Source organism: Suncus etruscus, chromosome 20, assembly GCF_024139225.1.
Source record: "Suncus etruscus isolate mSunEtr1 chromosome 20, mSunEtr1.pri.cur, whole genome shotgun sequence".
Lineage (NCBI taxonomy): Eukaryota > Metazoa > Chordata > Mammalia > Eulipotyphla > Soricidae > Suncus > Suncus etruscus.
In genome coordinates, this window is record NC_064867.1 from 8697755 (window position 1) to 8715887 (window position 18133).

Below are 18133 nucleotides of genomic sequence, written 5' to 3' on the forward strand. Positions count from 1 at the left end.
CCAAGATCTCTAGATACAGAGGTCTGATTTTACCATCCATGACGAAGCAGAAGTCTTCCATACACCACAAAAGCACCGAGGGGAGAGTAAATGATCATGCAAGGAGTCTATATTTAATCCCATGACAGTATACTTGAGGGATGGAGAAACCCGGTATCTCCTAGGCCAAGGGAATTCCCTCTATAATATCCTCGATAGTTACTGTGCCTATGCAGAAGGCAAAAGGAAAAAAAAGGAAAAAAAAAAAAACCACACAAAATAATCATTTTCCACATATATATTTATTGTTTTTTTGACATCCTTATTTTGGTGTAGATATTGAAGTTGATGTCTCCCTTTTATTTTATATTATTTTATCTTATCTTATCTTTCTTTTTGCACTCCGGCATGATTTGATTTCAGAACCAAGACTATTGTGTGGTGCTTCTCTTTATTGCTGTAGGGCTCACTGGATATTTGACATTTATTTTTGTATTGTTATGGTATTTCAATTACCTTTTTCATGTCCTCTCTCAAACTGAGGTTGATAGCCACTAGAAGGACTCCGCCCATTTTCAGCATATTTTAATTTTTTTTCTTATTCTTTACCCCATTCTATTGCTTTTCTTTCCCTCAAACAAAACCACATAACTCGACTTATCTAGTTTAGCCTCTCAAATAGAGGGGAAACAAGGGAAGGCACCAGGACCAAACAGATGTATGATCACTGATAGTAAGCTAGACGAAGAGGGGACCACCTACTCTAGCAGCCCGGGGGGTGATGGTGGGGGAACGGGAAAGGCGGAGGACAAATTTGGTGGTGGGTATTCCCCTGATTCAATGTTAATATGTACCTAAAATACTAATGTGAAAGATATGTAAGCCATTATGATCAAAATAAAAATAAATAAATAAACAACTTAGATACAAACCTTAAATGCCTGGAGACCCAATAACAAATGAATCAAAAAACAAACAAACAAACAAAACAGAAGAAATAAGGCCAGAGCAGAAAACAGTGATATAGAAACTAATAAAACAATGCAAAGAAACTCAGTAGGTACAGAGTCTGACCTCCTGCCCCAATAAGCCACCACCCAGCTCCCAAAGCGAAAGGACACCCTCTCGGTCCCAAATCCTGTGCCCCAGCAAGAAGCTACAACCACTACTCCTGCTGACTCATTTTATGTGGCCCTTCTTTTCAACCCCCTCCCACCTGCCCCCCTCCCCCCCTCCACTAAATGTGGACTGTTGCATGCTACCAGATTCAGCTCCAGAAGGATTGCCAGTCCCAGGGCAATACCTGATCCCTTACTGCTGCAAAACAATTTTCAAACTCAACAAGACTATGATGTGGGATGAAAATGTACCCTGGGCCTCCCCTCTACAAGAATACCTTAAAAGACTTAATGGGGATCTATATTTTTCTTGTATGTCTAACATCTTAAGTTATATCTCTTAGTGTTTTTTTTGTTTTTGTTTTTATTTTTGGGTCACACCCGGCGGTGCTCAGGGGTTACTTCTGGCTGGCTGCTCAGAAACAGCTCCTGGCAGGCATGGGGGACCATATGGGACACCGGGATTCGAACCAACCACCTTAGGTTCTGGATCGGCTGCTTGCATGGCAAGCACCGCTGTGCTATTTCTCCGGGCCCTTCTCTTAGTGTTTTTTTGTTTTTGGGTCACACCTGGCAGCGCTCAGGGGTTACTCTGGCTCTATGCTCAGAAATCGCTCCTGTCAGGCTCGGGGCACCATATGGGATGCTGGAATTCAAACCACTGTATTTCTGCATGCAAGGCAAATGTCCTACCTCCATGCTATCTCTCTTAGCATGTTTATTTTCAAAGAAATCAGTAGCTTCCTCCATCTTTTCTTAATTATTAACAAACATTTTTTAAATCTTTTTTTCATTTTTATATTTATATTTGTTAATTTCACTTATTTTAGTTCTGCTTGATATAAAATTCTAGAAGAAAAAGCCCTGCTTGGGATAAAAGCTCAGGTCCAAAACAGGGCACAGTTTGATATATATATAGCCTGTCATTCTTACCCCCAAATGCACCAACAATATAATATGGCACCATTACCTTTTTGCACAGGCATACTAAAAAGGGGGGAAATATTATGTATAGAAACAAACTCTTATCTACTAGGGATAAGGAGTCCTTACATTTTATAATACAGGGGCACCTCCCACTCTGAACACATGTCATGAGGACCTGACTCCATGATTGGACAGTGACCATCCAACCCTGAACCCGTGATTTCAAATGAAGAACTGACACAGCTCTTTGCAACACTAGGAACCAAACTCCCCCTGGGGAATCCCTAATACTGCTCTGGGACCAACTGGTGACAATAAGAAAACAGCAAAAACTTGATCCAAGAGCAGACTGCCCTATCTCATCACCTAAAGTTAAGATGAAATCAGAAGACACAACGTCCTTTGATCTGCACAAAAACACTGAACTAAAGGCATCTTTAAAAATGAAACGAGCATTTTTTTCCTTGTTTGATTTTTGCCCCATTTTATTATTTTTTCTTTCCTTCAAACAGAACTACACAACTTGAATCATCTTGTTCTGCCTCACAAATGGAGGGGGAAATAATGGAGGATACTAAGACCAAACAGTAGTATAGACATTAAGTAGAAATTAAAAAATGATCAGACTTAAACACTAAATCCAAAGCCAACGACAACAGAATTGATATCAAATTTACAGCATACTAGACACAGAGAGGACCACTTATACTAGCAGCTCAGGGAGTAAAAAAGGGGAATATGGGATGTATACTGGGAACATGTGGAGGGAGGACATTGGTGATGGGAATGCCCCTGATTCAATACCACTATGTACCTAAAATATTACTGTGAAAGATTTGTAATCCCCTTTGATTAAAATAAAAAAATTAAACAAGTGGAAGCAAAGATAAGTGAGACTAAACTGATAAATTTCTGCACTTCAAAATAGTGTCTAGGATACAAAGAGTGGGAGAAGCTATTCACCCAACACCCATCAGATTAGGGGTTATTATCTACAATATACAAAGTATTGATAGAATTAAACAAGTAAAAAAAAAATCTAATCCCACTCAAAAGTGGGAAATGAACAAAAACTAGATGGCCAAAAGGCACATGAAAAAGATGTCCCAAATCACTAATCAGGGAGATCAGCGAGATGCAGATCAAAACAAGGTCATCTCACAGCACACTACGAAGAACAAGAACTGTGCTGATGTGGACGTAGAGAAAAGGGGACTCTCATTCACAGCTGGAACGTAGAGTAGCCCAGCCTTTTTGGAAAACAATATGGATCTTCAAAAACCTAGAAATTGAGTTTTAATATTATTCCAGCAATGTTTGTGCTACTAAGCCTTATGTATCCACACACTTTCTCTGGCAGTGCTCAGACCATATGTGATTTGAATCAGGATCAGTAGGCTACAAGACAATGTATCTTGTTATTTCTCTGACCTAGGACACAATTTTTAGATTTTTTAAAAAAAAATCATTATATTTAAGCACCATGATTACAAACATGTTTGTAGTTGGATTTCAGTCACAAAAGTACTAACCCCTTCACTAGTGCAACCTTCCCGCCAATCCCTCCTCCCAACTCCTTCCTCCCCAAACCCTGCCAGTCTTCTAGATAGGCATTCCATTTTCTATCACTCACTACCATTGTCATGATAGCTGTTGGCATAGTTATTTTTCTAACTGCACTCCCTAATCTTGTGGTAAGCTTCATATCATGGGCTAGACCTTTCTAATCTCATCTATATTGTCTCTGGGTATTTTACCATACAATCTTTTATTTTTCTTAAATCCCACAGATGAGACTATTGTGTCTCTCCCTCTGACTCATTTCACTCAGCATACGTTTCATATCCATCCATGTATAGTAACATTTCATGACTTTATTTTTCCTTTCCATTGTGTATATGTATCAGTTTCTTTAGCCACTCCTCTGTAGTTGGGGACTTGGGCTGTTTCCAGGCTCTGGCTATTGTAAATAGAGCTGTAAAGAACATAGGCAAGCAGAGGGCATTTTTGTGTTGTATTTTTGTGTTCCCTAGGAGTGGTATAAGCTGGATCATATAGCTCAATTTCCAGGTCTTTTTTTTTTTTAAGAAATTTCTATAAAGGCTGGAATAGGCACTCACACCAAAAGTTAGAGTTCCTTTCCCCCACATCAATGCCAGCACTGATTGTTCTTTGTGATGTGTGCCAGTCTATGGCGTGAGATGGTACCCCATCATTTTAATTCGCATCTTCCTTATGTGCCTTTATTTCATGTGCCTTTTGGCCATCTATACTTCTCTGAACCACCGACCTTCTGCATGAAAGGCAAACGCCTTACCTACATGCTATCTCTCTGGCCCGATATCAGGTCTTTAATCCATTTGGATTTAAACTTTGTGCATGGTTTTAGATGGAGGTGCGAGTTTGCTTTTTTTTTTTTTGCATGTGGCCAACCAGTTGTCCCAACACCATTCAATATTTTAAAGAAGTTAATTTCTGCCTAATTATTTCTGCACCAAAAACCCAATACGTTTTTGTTTGTTTTGGAGTTACACCCCACAGCACGCAGGTGTTAACTCATGGCTCTGCTCAGAAATCATTCTTGGCAGGCTCAGGAGACCGTATAAAATGCCAGGGATGGAACTGATTGGTCATGTGCGAGGCAAATACCTTATCAGCAGGGCTGGAGAGATAGTATGGAGGTAAGGCATTTGCTTTTCACGTAGAAGGTCGGTGGTTTGAACCCCGGCATCCCATCTGGTCCCCAGGAGCAATTTCTGAGCATAGAGCCAGAGTAATCCCTGAGTGAGGCCGGAGTGACCCCAAAACAAAAAAACAAAATCTTACCAGCAAGGGTTTTTTTGGGGGGTTGGGTGGGGGTGATTTTGTGCCATTTAACCTGCATCTCAAAGAATCATTAAAGGACCAGTAGAGCTTAAAACAGGTGGGGTTAGGGAGGATACAAGAATCCTCAGACTACAGAGTTCAGATATAAGGATTCCAGTACTCTATGGACATTTTGTTTATGACAAATGTGGTACTGCCGAACTATGGGAAAAGGATGATCTTAACAATAAATGACACATTAACATGCCAAAATGCTATAGAGAGGCACAATCACACCATATTTGAGATAAATTTTAGGCAGATACAAAGCTACTAGAGTGGGGTAGGATTTGGGCCACACTCGGAGGTACTGGAGGCTACTTCCTACTTGGAACTCACTCCCAACAGTTTTTTGGGGGTGCTGGTGGGGTGGAAAAGTGGTACTCAAGACTAGAAAAAGGCTCCTGTATATGAAGCATATGTCACTCAACCAGGGAAGTATGCCCCTGGCCTTAGAACTATGTGTAAAGCCCAGGATAGGAAAAGAGAGAGAAGAGGGGAGGAGAGAAAAAGATAGAGAGAAAAAACACCATGTAGACTAGGCACACAAAGGCTTTAAAAAGTAAGACTATAGGGGCTGGAGAGCTAGCATGGAGACAGGGCCTTTGTCTTGCATGCAGGACAGTGGTTTGAATCCCGGCATCCCATATAGTTCCCTGAGTCTGCCAGGAGGGATTTCTGAGGGTAGAGCTGGAAGTAACCCGAGCGCTGCTGGATGTGACCCAAAAACAAACAAAAATATATCACTATAAAGGGTCAGAGAGATAGTACAGCAGGCAGGGCATTTGCCTTGCACACAGCCGACCCAGGTTTGATCCCTGGCATCTCATATAGTCTCCTGAGCCTGCCAGGAGTAATTTCTGTGTGCAGAGCCGGAAGTAACCAAAGTGCCATTGGATGTGCCCCAAAAGACTACTAAAATACATTTTTATATGCAGCTTGAAATATAAATGATGGGCATAGTTTGAGGATTATATAAAGAAATCTAATGCAATTTAAAAAAAACAACAGAAAGGACTAGAAAGAGTACCTATATAAAAGACTGTGTAAAGGTAAACATCATTAGTAATCTGGAAATGGCAAATTAAACACAAAAAAAAATCATTCATCTTCCAGAAAAGCAAGACTGACACAGCAGGTTAGAATGTGTGTGTGTGTGTGGGTAACAATCTTTTTCTATCTAAAATTCCACTACTTACTAGGTTAATAGTTGCCAAAACATGTGCATAAGGATCTAAGAGATATAAAAGAATATTCCTAGAAGCATTACTGGTAATATCTTCAAATTGGAACACACATTCTCACACACATAAAAGTACTTGAGGTAGGCAGAGGAAAGGGAGGGCATAGAAATATGGAGGTACCAGCTACATTTTGTGTTTCTTTTTTTTTGGAAACACACTTGGTGGTGTGCAAGGGTTACTCTTGCCTCTGCATTCAGAGGTCATTGTTCATTGTCCCAGGGATTGAACCCGCATTAGCTGCATACAAGGCAAACGGCCTAAAAGCTGTGCTTTTGGTCTCGCCCACCAGCAATTTATAATATAAGTATACGAAGAATACAGTGGGCCCAGATTGTGGATCAAGGTTTTAATAGGGGAGGGGTCATAAAAAAAGGAAATGAAGTTGGAAGGAGTAAGGGAAATCAGAGTCAGAAAAGTTTAAGAAACACTGTTCTACAGTACATTTTCATATCATCTGAACTCTCTCGGTCAAGGAATTTAGATGAATCAAACTTTAAAGCTGCGAATCAAGTAGCTAACAATTTGTATTTGAAAACTGAATCTCCTCTTTGACTTGCTGACCTTGTATCATTCTATTTTGTTCTATTTCCAGAGGTGGAATGAAACCATCGTTTTAGGGTTCAAAATTGATATATTTATCCTCTGTGCCCTTTGGCCCCTGTGATGCAAAGTTAGCAATTCCAGACGGAACAATTATCCTTCATCCGAATGTAGTTAAGCTACTTTAATTTCATCACTTTCCTGCCACTATAAAACCACAAAAATGATATGTTTACAAAAGGAGAAACTGAGGCAGTTTCCTCAAACCGAGAAAGGAAACAATCTTTACTGTCAAGCAATCTTACTGTGAATATTTGAAAATGATGACCCGACTGATTAAACAGCAGAATTTTATGCTTCTCGGGGCCGGGAAGGTGGCGCTACAGGTTAGGTGTCTGCCTTGCAAGCGGATGGACCGCGGTTCGATCCCCCGGTGTCCCATATGGTCCCCCAAGCCAGGGGTGATTTCTGAGCGCATAGCCAGGAGTAACCCCTGAGCGTCAAACGGGTGTGGCCCCAAAACAAAACAAAAAAATATTTATAGAATTTTATGCTTGTCGCGCATTTGTTAGTATCCCGTATTTATTTAAATGGAGATGAAATTTCTATTTGTCTGCCATCTTTTTCCAAGAAAAGTAAAAACTTTAAGCAGTATTCTAAGGGCAAAAATGGTTTAAGTTGAAGTAATCTAGCACTTCTTTTCTACATGTTCTCAATACCTTTTTGTAAAAGAGAATAAGGAACAGTTTTCAGTATTGTACTCCTAAAAATGAAAAGATTTGTGAAAAACAACACTTTACACAAAATTTGAATTAACTTTATTTCCCCTACAGTCAACAACTTATCTGCATTGAATTTTAAAGCAACAAAGTAAAATAAAACCCCCAAAATAACTAGGTATCAGAAATCCAGATTTTGTTACACTTTATTTGTGAAAATGTTCAGCCATTTTATTGGTCTGTAAAAGAACCATCATCTGGGTCAAAAATGAATTCTATAAATCAAAGAATATTCTACACTTTGGAAAAAAATCAGCAGTAACATTCTTACTGAATATTGGAAATTACACTTTTCTTCATAAAAGGTACATACTATTCTGCACTTTTCCACCAAAAGCAGTGGTGTAAGTTATGCTCGTTTATATATATTTATTAAAAAAAATTATCTCCTGTGGCAGGAAGAAAAACCCTTTCTCTTTTACTAAATAACTGGAGAAAATTTTCAAGTCTATATAAAGTTGCCTATAAGCTGGAAAGTGAACACGTTCAATCTCCATTTATATTTTAGTGCATTTTTGACAACTGTCACATTTTCAATAAAAGAATGCATATAGCATTGAAGAGTGTTTCATCAAATGTCCAAGGGACTTAAGAAGTATGGAGGACAAAATCATCATAATGGATTAAACTTAAAAAAAAAAAGAGAAAAATCTAGGCAAAGTTTACAAATCCTTTGTCATTTTGAATAGTCAGACATTAAACTTGTTAACTGTCCACTTTAAGGGTTTTTCCTTTATTCTTTTTATGTAAACATAGCGCTAACCTCAGTCCTAAGACACCAAAACTCCCTTCTGGTAAGCAACATTCCTATGCAGTTGCCATGATTTCCAAAGGATATAAATTTAGCCCTTGAATGAACACAAACATATGAGATCTGTTCTCTAAGTACCTAGTGAAAACAACTGCTAACAGCAGCAATGTGTCAACATAAAAACTGAACCAGTTACTCGGAGGTCCATTTTTGAAACAGCAGCTTCTTCTCAGACAGAGCAAACAGTAAGAAACAGAAAAAGTACATTTGATGAAACATTCTTTGCACTGGAGAAACATGAAAATAAATATAGTTCAAGGAAGTATAATTCTTTTTCTAATACCTCTTTCTCAAATCTGTAATAGTTTATTATTGGTTCCAGAAGTTCCCATCACATTTTGTCATTTGTACTTCATATATTGCTATTTATTTGGGTAGCTCAAATAAAATGCAGGTCTTGTAAAAGTAAAAACATTGACAAGTATGCATGTGCCAGGGACCAAATTAGAGGGTTCTTTGGTGCATTTAGTCCAAATTTTCAGATTTGACGGAGTATGTACCAATAAAAAAAAAATCTGCTGCTAGACTTTACAGCAGTGCTCTGTCTTGCTTCACATTACAAATTGAAAATAGCTGTTCTCAATAAACCAATTTTGTTTCTTAAATCAGGCATTGCCAGAAAAATTTGTACATTAACCTGGACCAGTGATGGTTCTGTACCCTCTGTTGCTGTGAAACATGACATGAGCTAAAGGCAAAGACCGGTTCTCACAAGGACAACTGCTTCAAGTTAGGAACCAGAACAGTGTGGTTAAACAGTCTTCTTAGATATTTTCTTGCCTTTCTTAAAAACTAGTTTATTTTTAATGTAGCCACGCTTCCTTTTTGTAGTCTAAAAGGAAAATAGAACACAGTATTAGTGCAAATTTCTCAGATCAAAACTACATACATAGTTTACTATACTGTGATTATTATTCAAACAAGTTCCTAGCTTTAAGATTGAATTCCTTAAACAGTCAACAAGTACCATATGTTCCATGCTAAGAAATTTAAGATAGACTGAAGGAGGCATCTAGGTTTATGATAAAAGAGTCTCTCCCCCACAAAAATATTGTCTCATGTAAGATATAAATTACTTCATGGAGCAGGTGAGGTGGCGCTAGAGGTAAGGTGTCTGCCTTGCAAGCGCTAGCCAAGGAAGGACCACGGTTTGATCCCCCGGTGTCTCATATGGTCCCCCCAAGCCTCGGGCAATTTCTGAGCGCTTAGTGAGGAGTAACCCCTGAGCATCAAATGGGTGTGACCACCCCCCAAAAAGATATAAATTACTTCAAAAGCGACTTCTGAGCATAGAGCCAGGAGTAACCCCTGAGCGCTGCCAGGAGTGACCCAATCGCCCCCCGCCCCCCCCCAAAAAAACCTGTTACATTTAGGGGCTGGAGAGATACCACAACAGTAGGGTGTTTGCCTTGCCAGCAGCGGACCCAGGACCAATCAATGGTGGTCCAAATCCTGGCATCCCATTTGGTCTCCCATGCCTGCCAGGAGCTATTTCTGAGCAGAAAGCCAGGAGTAACCCCTGAGCACTGCCGGGTGTGGCCCACCCCCCCCCCCAAAAAAAAACAATAAAAAAATTGTTACCTTTAGAATCCTCTCATATAATACACATAGGAATTGGTGTCTGCAAGTCTGATATATCTATAGATACTTTTTTTTTTTTTTTTAAAAAATGGGATAATTTAGGAGGTGTATTTTCAAAGGTTAGAAGTTAAAGACCCAGAGATGGTCCAATTTTCACATTTAAATACAATCTTTCAAAGAGGTTTCTGGAACTTAGGTAAAAGCTATATTGTGTTGGTTTAGACTATGGCCCGCGGGTCACATATTGTATTTGTATCTGTTTTGTTTCTTCATTGCAAAATATGATATATGCAGTGTGCATTAGAATTCGTTCATAAGTTTGTTTTTACTATAGTCAGACCCTGCAATGGTCTGAGGGACAGTGAACTGGCCCCCTGTCTGTTTAAAAAGTTTGAGGACCCCTGGTTTAGAGTCTAAACTTTAGACCAATTTATATTTTCTAACAGGACTAAGAATATAGGCAAACTGCAATTTTTGTTTGGGGCCATACCGGGGAGTGCTTGGGGTTACTCCTGGGTGCTGTACACAAGGCCATATGCACACCCTACCTGCTGCGCTATCACTCTGGCCCCAAAAATGCAATTCTTAAGATCATAAAAAAATAGCTATTATACACTTGTTCATGTAGTATTACTTTATAAAGTAAATCATAAACTTTAAGGGTGCAACAAAATGGTCAAGAAATCAATCTCTTTACCATTAGTTTTGGCTATCTTACATGAAACTTTTTCAAGAGATTGCAAAATACCTCAGGCCCGTGCAACATTACAAAATTTAATTCTCTGTGTATTTCTCTTAAAAATATTAGCCATGCTCACTTATGTCTTTTCGATAACCCTGAACTGTAACTATTAATGTCTCAGTGAGGTTAACGTGGCAGTGGCAGAAAAACTCACAGAATAACGGCCCTACTCACATTTCCTACCCAATATCCATAAGTAATAAACTGAATGGAAAAATCTCTATTGCTGGCTTCTAGAGAATATGTATTTGGGACATAAAAAGGGGACACATTTTTATTTACTCATTTGTTTATTTAAATAAAACAAGAGTGTCAGACTTAAAAATAAAAAAACCCAGATACTGCAAGTACAGTACTTTCTAGAAAACATAGGCCTTAATTAGGCTTAAGTATTTTAGGAATAACTGAGCTTTCATTCCGAGTACTAAACAATACAACCTTAATATTTCATCTGATAGCTCATTACTTCTTATCTTGCATAAAAGACCAACTATAGACTCATAGTTAATAGTCCATTACAGCTTAAGTGATTAACAATGACCTCTAAAAATCTCAAGTACTCATTATAAAATTACAAGTCTCAATATCATTCCTATCTAAAAGCTTTGCTTAAAAACTGCATTTAAAAGAATTATTTTAGGGATGGTAGCATTAGTATAGCAAGTAGGGCATTGGTCTTGCATGCAGCTGACCAGGTATCTTATAGGGTTTCCTGAGCCTAAGTGTAATTTCTGAGCACAGAGCCTGAGCAGCACCAGCTGTGGCCCCACAAGTACTTTAAGGTGACTGTGGGAGCCTGGGGGAGGATATTCAGGATCCAACACATTATTCTCATTCATATTCTATCTCACTGTTCTTTCATTTTGGGGCCACACCCAGCAGAGCTCAGGGGTTACTCCTAGCTCTGCCTCAGAAATTGCTCCAGGCAGGCTCAGGGGAACCATATTGGATGTCGGGGATCAAATCCGGTTCAGCTGCATGTAAGGCAAATACCCTACCCACTGCATTATTCCTCTGGTCCTTATGCTTATTTCTTATTGCATAACATAGCACCTTCCTCATAAAGAAATGAAATGCAATTTACATTTGCTTTGACTAAATGATATTTAGTTACACATCTTATAATGTCCTCACAAAAGCCAGCCTCACATCAACATAGTCTCTATAGATCTGGTAAATGGAAACTGGTCATTCCAGTAGTACACAAACCAACACTTCACTTGGCACCTACCTTCTTTGACAAATACTTCTGTTTGGGGACAATGTTGGTGACTCGAGGTTTGTGATCTAGTGGCTCCCTATTGTCAAGTGCTTTGACTTTATATATCCTTACAAGCCAATGTTCCGATGTAAAGGCTTCCTCCAAATGCTTAAATTTAATGTCCTTGTTTCCGATCTCAGCATTACGTGTACGATCAAAACCTGGAGGTGTACGGAAATCCAACTGCAAGAGTAATATTACAATGGATATTAACCATATTATTAGATACAAGTAGGATATGTTAACACAGCACTAAAACGCCTTTAAACTAAGAAAACAGAATTCTAACGATTATTATATAACACCTAGATCAAATTTATGGAGTGAAACTAAGAGAACAACTAGAATTTCATGAACTTTTTAGAATGAATGAGCAGCCTACAGGCAAAAGGAAAAAAACAGCAGAATCAAATTCATCAGAGCTCTATAATAGGCATACGTACAACACATGCAGAAGGGTTTTTTTTCTGCCTCAGGACCTTGTACTGTATTAACTGTTCAGTCAGCTCAGTTCTTCATGCATCTCTTTTAAATAGCTACCTCCTTCCTAACACTTCAGAACAATGCAGAGACCAAAAAGTACATATTTTCTCATCACGTTATTTCTTTTGTGATGGCACTAGGGATTGAATCCATGGTCTGGGTTCAATGCAAGACATGGCATGCAAGGCAATACATATTTAGCATCTTAGCTTATTTTTCAGGGGAGGGTTTCGCACTTGGCAGCATTCAGAGGCACAAAGCAGTGCCAGCTCTTGAGTTAGTTCAGGGCTCCCAAATGTGACACATGCACTTTAATCCATCTCCCAGGCCACTGACATTTTCCTGAGATGGATAATTGGAAAAGTTTCTTCATTGTTTGATTTCCTTTCCCTGATCAAATTTTGTTGTTAAATTACTTTAGTCCTCCACTAGATGGAAGCTTGATGATGATATTCCTATTCATTTTACCTCTAGTATTATTTATTAATAAACAGAAATATCACATGATAAATTAGTAATATTATACCTTAAACAAAGAAATTACAAAAGAAACTCAAAAGACAAACAATGGGAAGATTCATAATAAATAGAAAAAAGGGAAGGCTGGAGATAGTACAGTGGGTACGTGTTTGCCTTGCACGTAACTGACCCATATCTGACTCCTGGCACTCAACATGGTCTTCCAAGCCTGCCAGGAGTAATTCCTGAGCACCAACAGGTTTAACTTAAGAGTAAAAGGATGAGGGCGAGGAGGAAAAGTTTAATAAATTCTCATACTAAGCTTATGTTGGCACTCACATGGAGTATGAAGGTTATCAGAATGTTCATTCGTACCTATACAATAAATTTGTACTCCATGCCTAAACGTTTTAGTTTTGAGTAGGAAAGACACCAAAAGGAATGTAAAATAAAAAAAATATACATTTGGATCAGCTTAAAGCTTTGGCAGGAAAATAAAAGTACTTTGATGTGAGTAGAGACTACTCTTTGATTTTCTAAGGTAGCTAATTATTAATGCTTGAGTGTTTCTTAGCATGAATTTAGGAACCACGCAGTAATGTAATATTTAGAACAGCAAATATTTAAAATAATAATACTCTATATTTACTGCTAATTTGTTTTTTCTACTTTTCAAAGTCACTCAGAGTGACTAAAGTGAATTATATGAATAATACATGAACTATATAATGAAACATTATGTTGATTTCAGGTGTTTGTGTAACATTTAACAGATTTTTCTCTGCCTATGAGTATTAAATTTAACTATAAAGCAAACAGAATCGGGTTTCATTGAAATCTTAACATATATGGAGTATGAATAACACAGTATTACAGTTAATGTACCCTAAGAATTATAAAAAAGAAAAAAATCACCTATGATAATTATATAATAACAAGGGGCAAAAAGTAAAAACATAAAACCAAAGAAATTAAGTCATCAGTCTAATTCCATACTAGAGACACATGAAAGTGGAATTAGCTAACAGAGATAGATCTAAACCAATGTAATAGGGTAATAAATCATTTGTTCTTGTTACAAAGACCCTGTACATTTCCTCATTTGGTAAATGCTTAAACTTTTTGACCATTATTCTAATTTTCTGGGAAATTGATACAGATAATTCTAGCTACAACATTGTAGAATAGGGACAGAATGAATTATCTGAAGTCATGATAAAGTTGACCTCTTTAATTTGGGGCTTTCTCTCAAGAAAAAAGAGGAATCTGCCTAAAATACATGTTATCTAGCTAAAATCATTCTTGGAAGACTAATGCTTTGTGAAAGGACTGAAAAATAAAATTAATAAGCAAAGGTTAGGTCTGAATCTAGTTAGTACTCTGAAATGAAATCTTTGATCTGGAAATACTTTTCTAGTATTTTACAATAAGTTTCAGGCATTTAAAATAGGTGATAACCCCACAAGATATGTTAGTATGCTTTTCCTTAGTGCCTAATCTCATCATTATCACCCAGTTTTCAGAACAAAGATAGTTTAGAAATAACAAACCTGCATTTCTCCAAATCGATAGTATGACATTTTATACATAAGGCAATTCAACATAGTTGGAGATCCTGCTTTGTCGACACGAAATTCTCCTTGTGGGGTAAAATAGTCACTTTCCTACAAGAAAGAAACCAAAAGGTTGTGCACTGATTTAGTGTAATAAATAGTCATAGTCTCCACCACTTCATTTCCCCGTAAGAACCAGCTTTTCAGTTATATTCACAAATTTGTTTTTAGTTACAAGACTCAAAAGCCATGGTAATCCAAGATTAGATTATAGCATATGGCTTATTTTGTTTTTTTTTTGGGGGGGCTACAGCTGGTGGTACTTGGGGGTTTCTTCTGGCTTTGCATTCAGGAATTACTCCTGGTGAGCTCAGGGAACTATGTGGGATGCCAGGGATCAAACCCTGGTGAGCCATATACAAGGCAAGTGCCTTACTCCCTGGACTATCTTCTGCCTTAGTTTATATATGACCCCTACAAAAACTAAAACTGTTGAGAGTTCATTGAAAGTTAAGACTAGAAATCATGGGGGTGGGTAGAAAACAATAAAAGAATAGAAATCATTATAAAAATAGTTCTGATGGTGAACGTAATCTACAAAGATTTTTGTTTATTAGCCCTAGTAAGAAACATAAGAAAACAGTCATCACTAGGGACATGTGGAGTGACACATTTACTACATTATTTTTTCTTTCCCATTTTTGAACCATGGGGGGCTGGAGAGATAGCACAGCCCGTAGGACGTTTGCCTTGCACACAGCCAACCCAGAACAGATGGTGGTTCGAATCCCAGCACTGAGCCTGCCAGTAGTGATTTCTGAGCACAGAGCCAAGAGTAACCCCTGAGCACCACTGGGTGTGACCCAAAAACAAAAAACAAACAAACAACAACAAAAACATTTTTGAACCATGTTATACGATCTACTACAAAATTTAAATTACTGACTATAAGAAACATCATAGGGCCTGGAAAGATGGCACAGTGGTGTTTGCCTTGCAAGCAGCCGATCCAGGACCTAAGGTGGTTGGTTGGAATCCCGGTGTCCCATATGGTCCCCCGTGCCTGCCAGGAGCTATTTCTGAGCAGACAGCCAGAAGTAACCCCTGAGCAACGCCAGGTGTGGCCCAAAAACAAAAACAAAAACAAAAAACAAAACAAACAAAAAAAAAGAAACATAATAAAAAATTTAGGTCTTATATACAAATAATATTAAATATTCAAAGCATTAACACTGCTAAATCTGTGTCAGAAGTCTCCCCATGCTGGGAAAATTAAAGATCAACTAAATACAACTATTAATCAAAGTTAAAAGAAAATATTTTGGTGATTTACATTTGAATAAGATGGGATTTGTCACGAGATAAGGCATGCATCTCCCTACGAAATTGTATCATTCTGTAGCAACAAAAAAATCTTATTTTTATATATTGAGCCTTTATGTATATCATAATTCTGGGTGCTCATCCTCTTAATGGAATGGGCAAAATAGGATACAACGTAACCATGGCACAAATTTTAAGTGATCTGAGAACATGATAACATGAGAACAGAGAAGGGCTTCTATGTGGTGACAAGTCTGTGATCAGGTAGATATTTCAAAAGGAAGATAAAATATATTGATGAGTCAAAGAAAAAAAGCACAAATCAAGTCTCACCTGCTTTAGCAGACTGAGAGTAGAGATAAAGTACAGAAGAAAAAAGATAGAAGGAACAAAAGCTAAAGGAAAGGAAAGAGAGTATTAGGAGTCTTGTGAACTGAGTCCAGCAGTTAGAATACTTTTTCTTGTTTTTTTGGGTCACATCCAGCAGGACTCAGGGTTGACTCCTTTTTCAGTTCTTTTGTTGTTTGTTTTGTTTTATTTTTGGGCTACACCCAGTGGCGCTTAGGGGTTATTTCTGACTCTTCACTCAGAAATTGCTCCCAGCAGGCTCAGCAACCACATGGATTCGGGGATCAAACCTGGGTCTGTCCTGGGTTGGCCACATGCAATGCAAATGCCCTACCACTGTGCTATCACTCAGCCCCAGCAGTTAGGATTTTCATACCAAAACTTCATTACAAAGATTATTCCATATTCCTCATCACTATTACCAAATTATTTATAGTACTTCCATTAGTGATATTCTGAGGCTACCTGATTAGTCTTAATAAGAACTTAGAACAAGATCTAGTCTAAAAGCATTTAATGATAACCAAAATTAATTTTGTCCACAGCACCAACCTGTCACTGGTAGAGCTTTAGTTTTAAATTCTGTCTGGCTTCAAGCCCCTTTTCTTTAATCTATTGAAGATTTTTAAGCTGGCAAAGGACTCAAAGTCACACCAGATTAAAAAAGGAAATATGATCCCCCCCCCCATAGAAATTAAAGTGAGGTTTTAGTCATTTTGGTTCCGGAAATAACCAAAACAATTGCCATATTTTCCAACGTATAAGACGACTTTTGAAACAAACAAAAAAATCAAATCGGGGGTCATCTTATATGCCGAGTATATCCCGAAAAATGTTTCAATATGCCGCTAAACAAAAATTGTCTGAATATTGCCACAAAACGAATTTTCCAATTCGATCCTGCACCAATCACTGCCAGGCTGCTCGGACCGCCTCTCTAACTCAGCCAATCCAAGCAGGCTTTTTATGCATGCAAATTAGACAATGTTCTGGACCCGAATCTACACTGTCAAAAGCCTGCTCAGATTGGCCAGAGTCAGAGAGGAAGTCTATTAAGTATAACCTTTGAACCTTTGCTGGTTGTGATTGGTTCACTGTGGTACATACAGCTGCAGCACAGGAACGTTGTCTGATACAGTGAATATAGGCCTAAACCTATGTTTTAACTGCAAAATTAGAGGGTCGTCTTATACGCCGGCAAATATGGTAACAAGAAAATGACTTGTCTTTCATATGTATATAGAATGATTTAGTTTCTTACCCGAATGTCTTTTGGGTGCTCCCCTTCAGCTATTCTAACCATCCAGAGAAACTTGTTGATGTCATCACCTGAATAACCAATAACCCCTCCAAAAATAACCAAAACATAATCTACATCCAGAGTCCTCATAATTTTATAGGCTGCTGTTTCATTTGAAGACATAGCTTTTCCTACCTAAGGGTTAAAAATTAAGAATGAATATGTATCATGAGTTAGAAATTAAAATTCACATTTTTGACCTTAATATAAAATATATTTCAAGAGTTTGAATGACATGGAATCCTTTATATAAAGTAATGTTCTATGAATTCAAGAGATTTATAAGCATTTTGCTAATCTAATTATAAAAGAAATGTCAAAGTAAGTATATAAACTATTTAATCTAACACTTTTAATACAAAACAGATATTGTAAAACTGAATTTTTGTTTTGCTTCGAGGCTATACCTAGTGGTGCCAATCAGGCTACTCCTGACTCTGATCAGGGGTGCTCTAGTGGGGCACCGTGCCAAGGGTAGAACCGGGGCCTCTGACATGCAAAGCATGCACCCAGACCATTGAGTAGAGTGCCCCAAGAAACATAATTTCTTATAACCTTAGGCTAGTGGATGGATGTTGCAACTAGTACAAATAGACTTTCTGCCAATCTACCAAACATAATTAGCCACAAGTACAGAATTAACCTGGTTAACACTCATCAAAAATGACATACAATATCAAAATTACAGGTGTGACTACCTTCATTTATGTAAATTATTTAATAGCTATTCCAAACCCAATTTGTCAGCCCATAAACTTCAGTGCAATTGCTTTACATATTTATGACTTTCTTGATTTACAAAGTGTAAAACACAAGCGAA

The 18133-nt window shown here is 37.9% G+C and overlaps 1 protein-coding gene across 1 annotated transcript in view; it reads right to left on the minus strand.

Moving 5' to 3' along the window:
* Positions 1-7468: 7468 nt before the first annotated feature.
* Positions 7469-18133, minus strand: part of STT3B (STT3 oligosaccharyltransferase complex catalytic subunit B) — a 77395-nt gene continuing 66730 nt past the window's right edge. The window contains exons 13-16 of the mRNA XM_049766395.1: positions 17275-17448; positions 14340-14453; positions 11818-12030; positions 7469-9095 (exon numbers count right to left, since the gene is read on the minus strand). Coding sequence (XP_049622352.1) covers positions 9015-9095; positions 11818-12030; positions 14340-14453; positions 17275-17448 — 582 coding nt within the window. The 3' untranslated portion in view covers positions 7469-9014. The remainder of the gene's footprint in view (positions 9096-11817; positions 12031-14339; positions 14454-17274; positions 17449-18133) is intronic.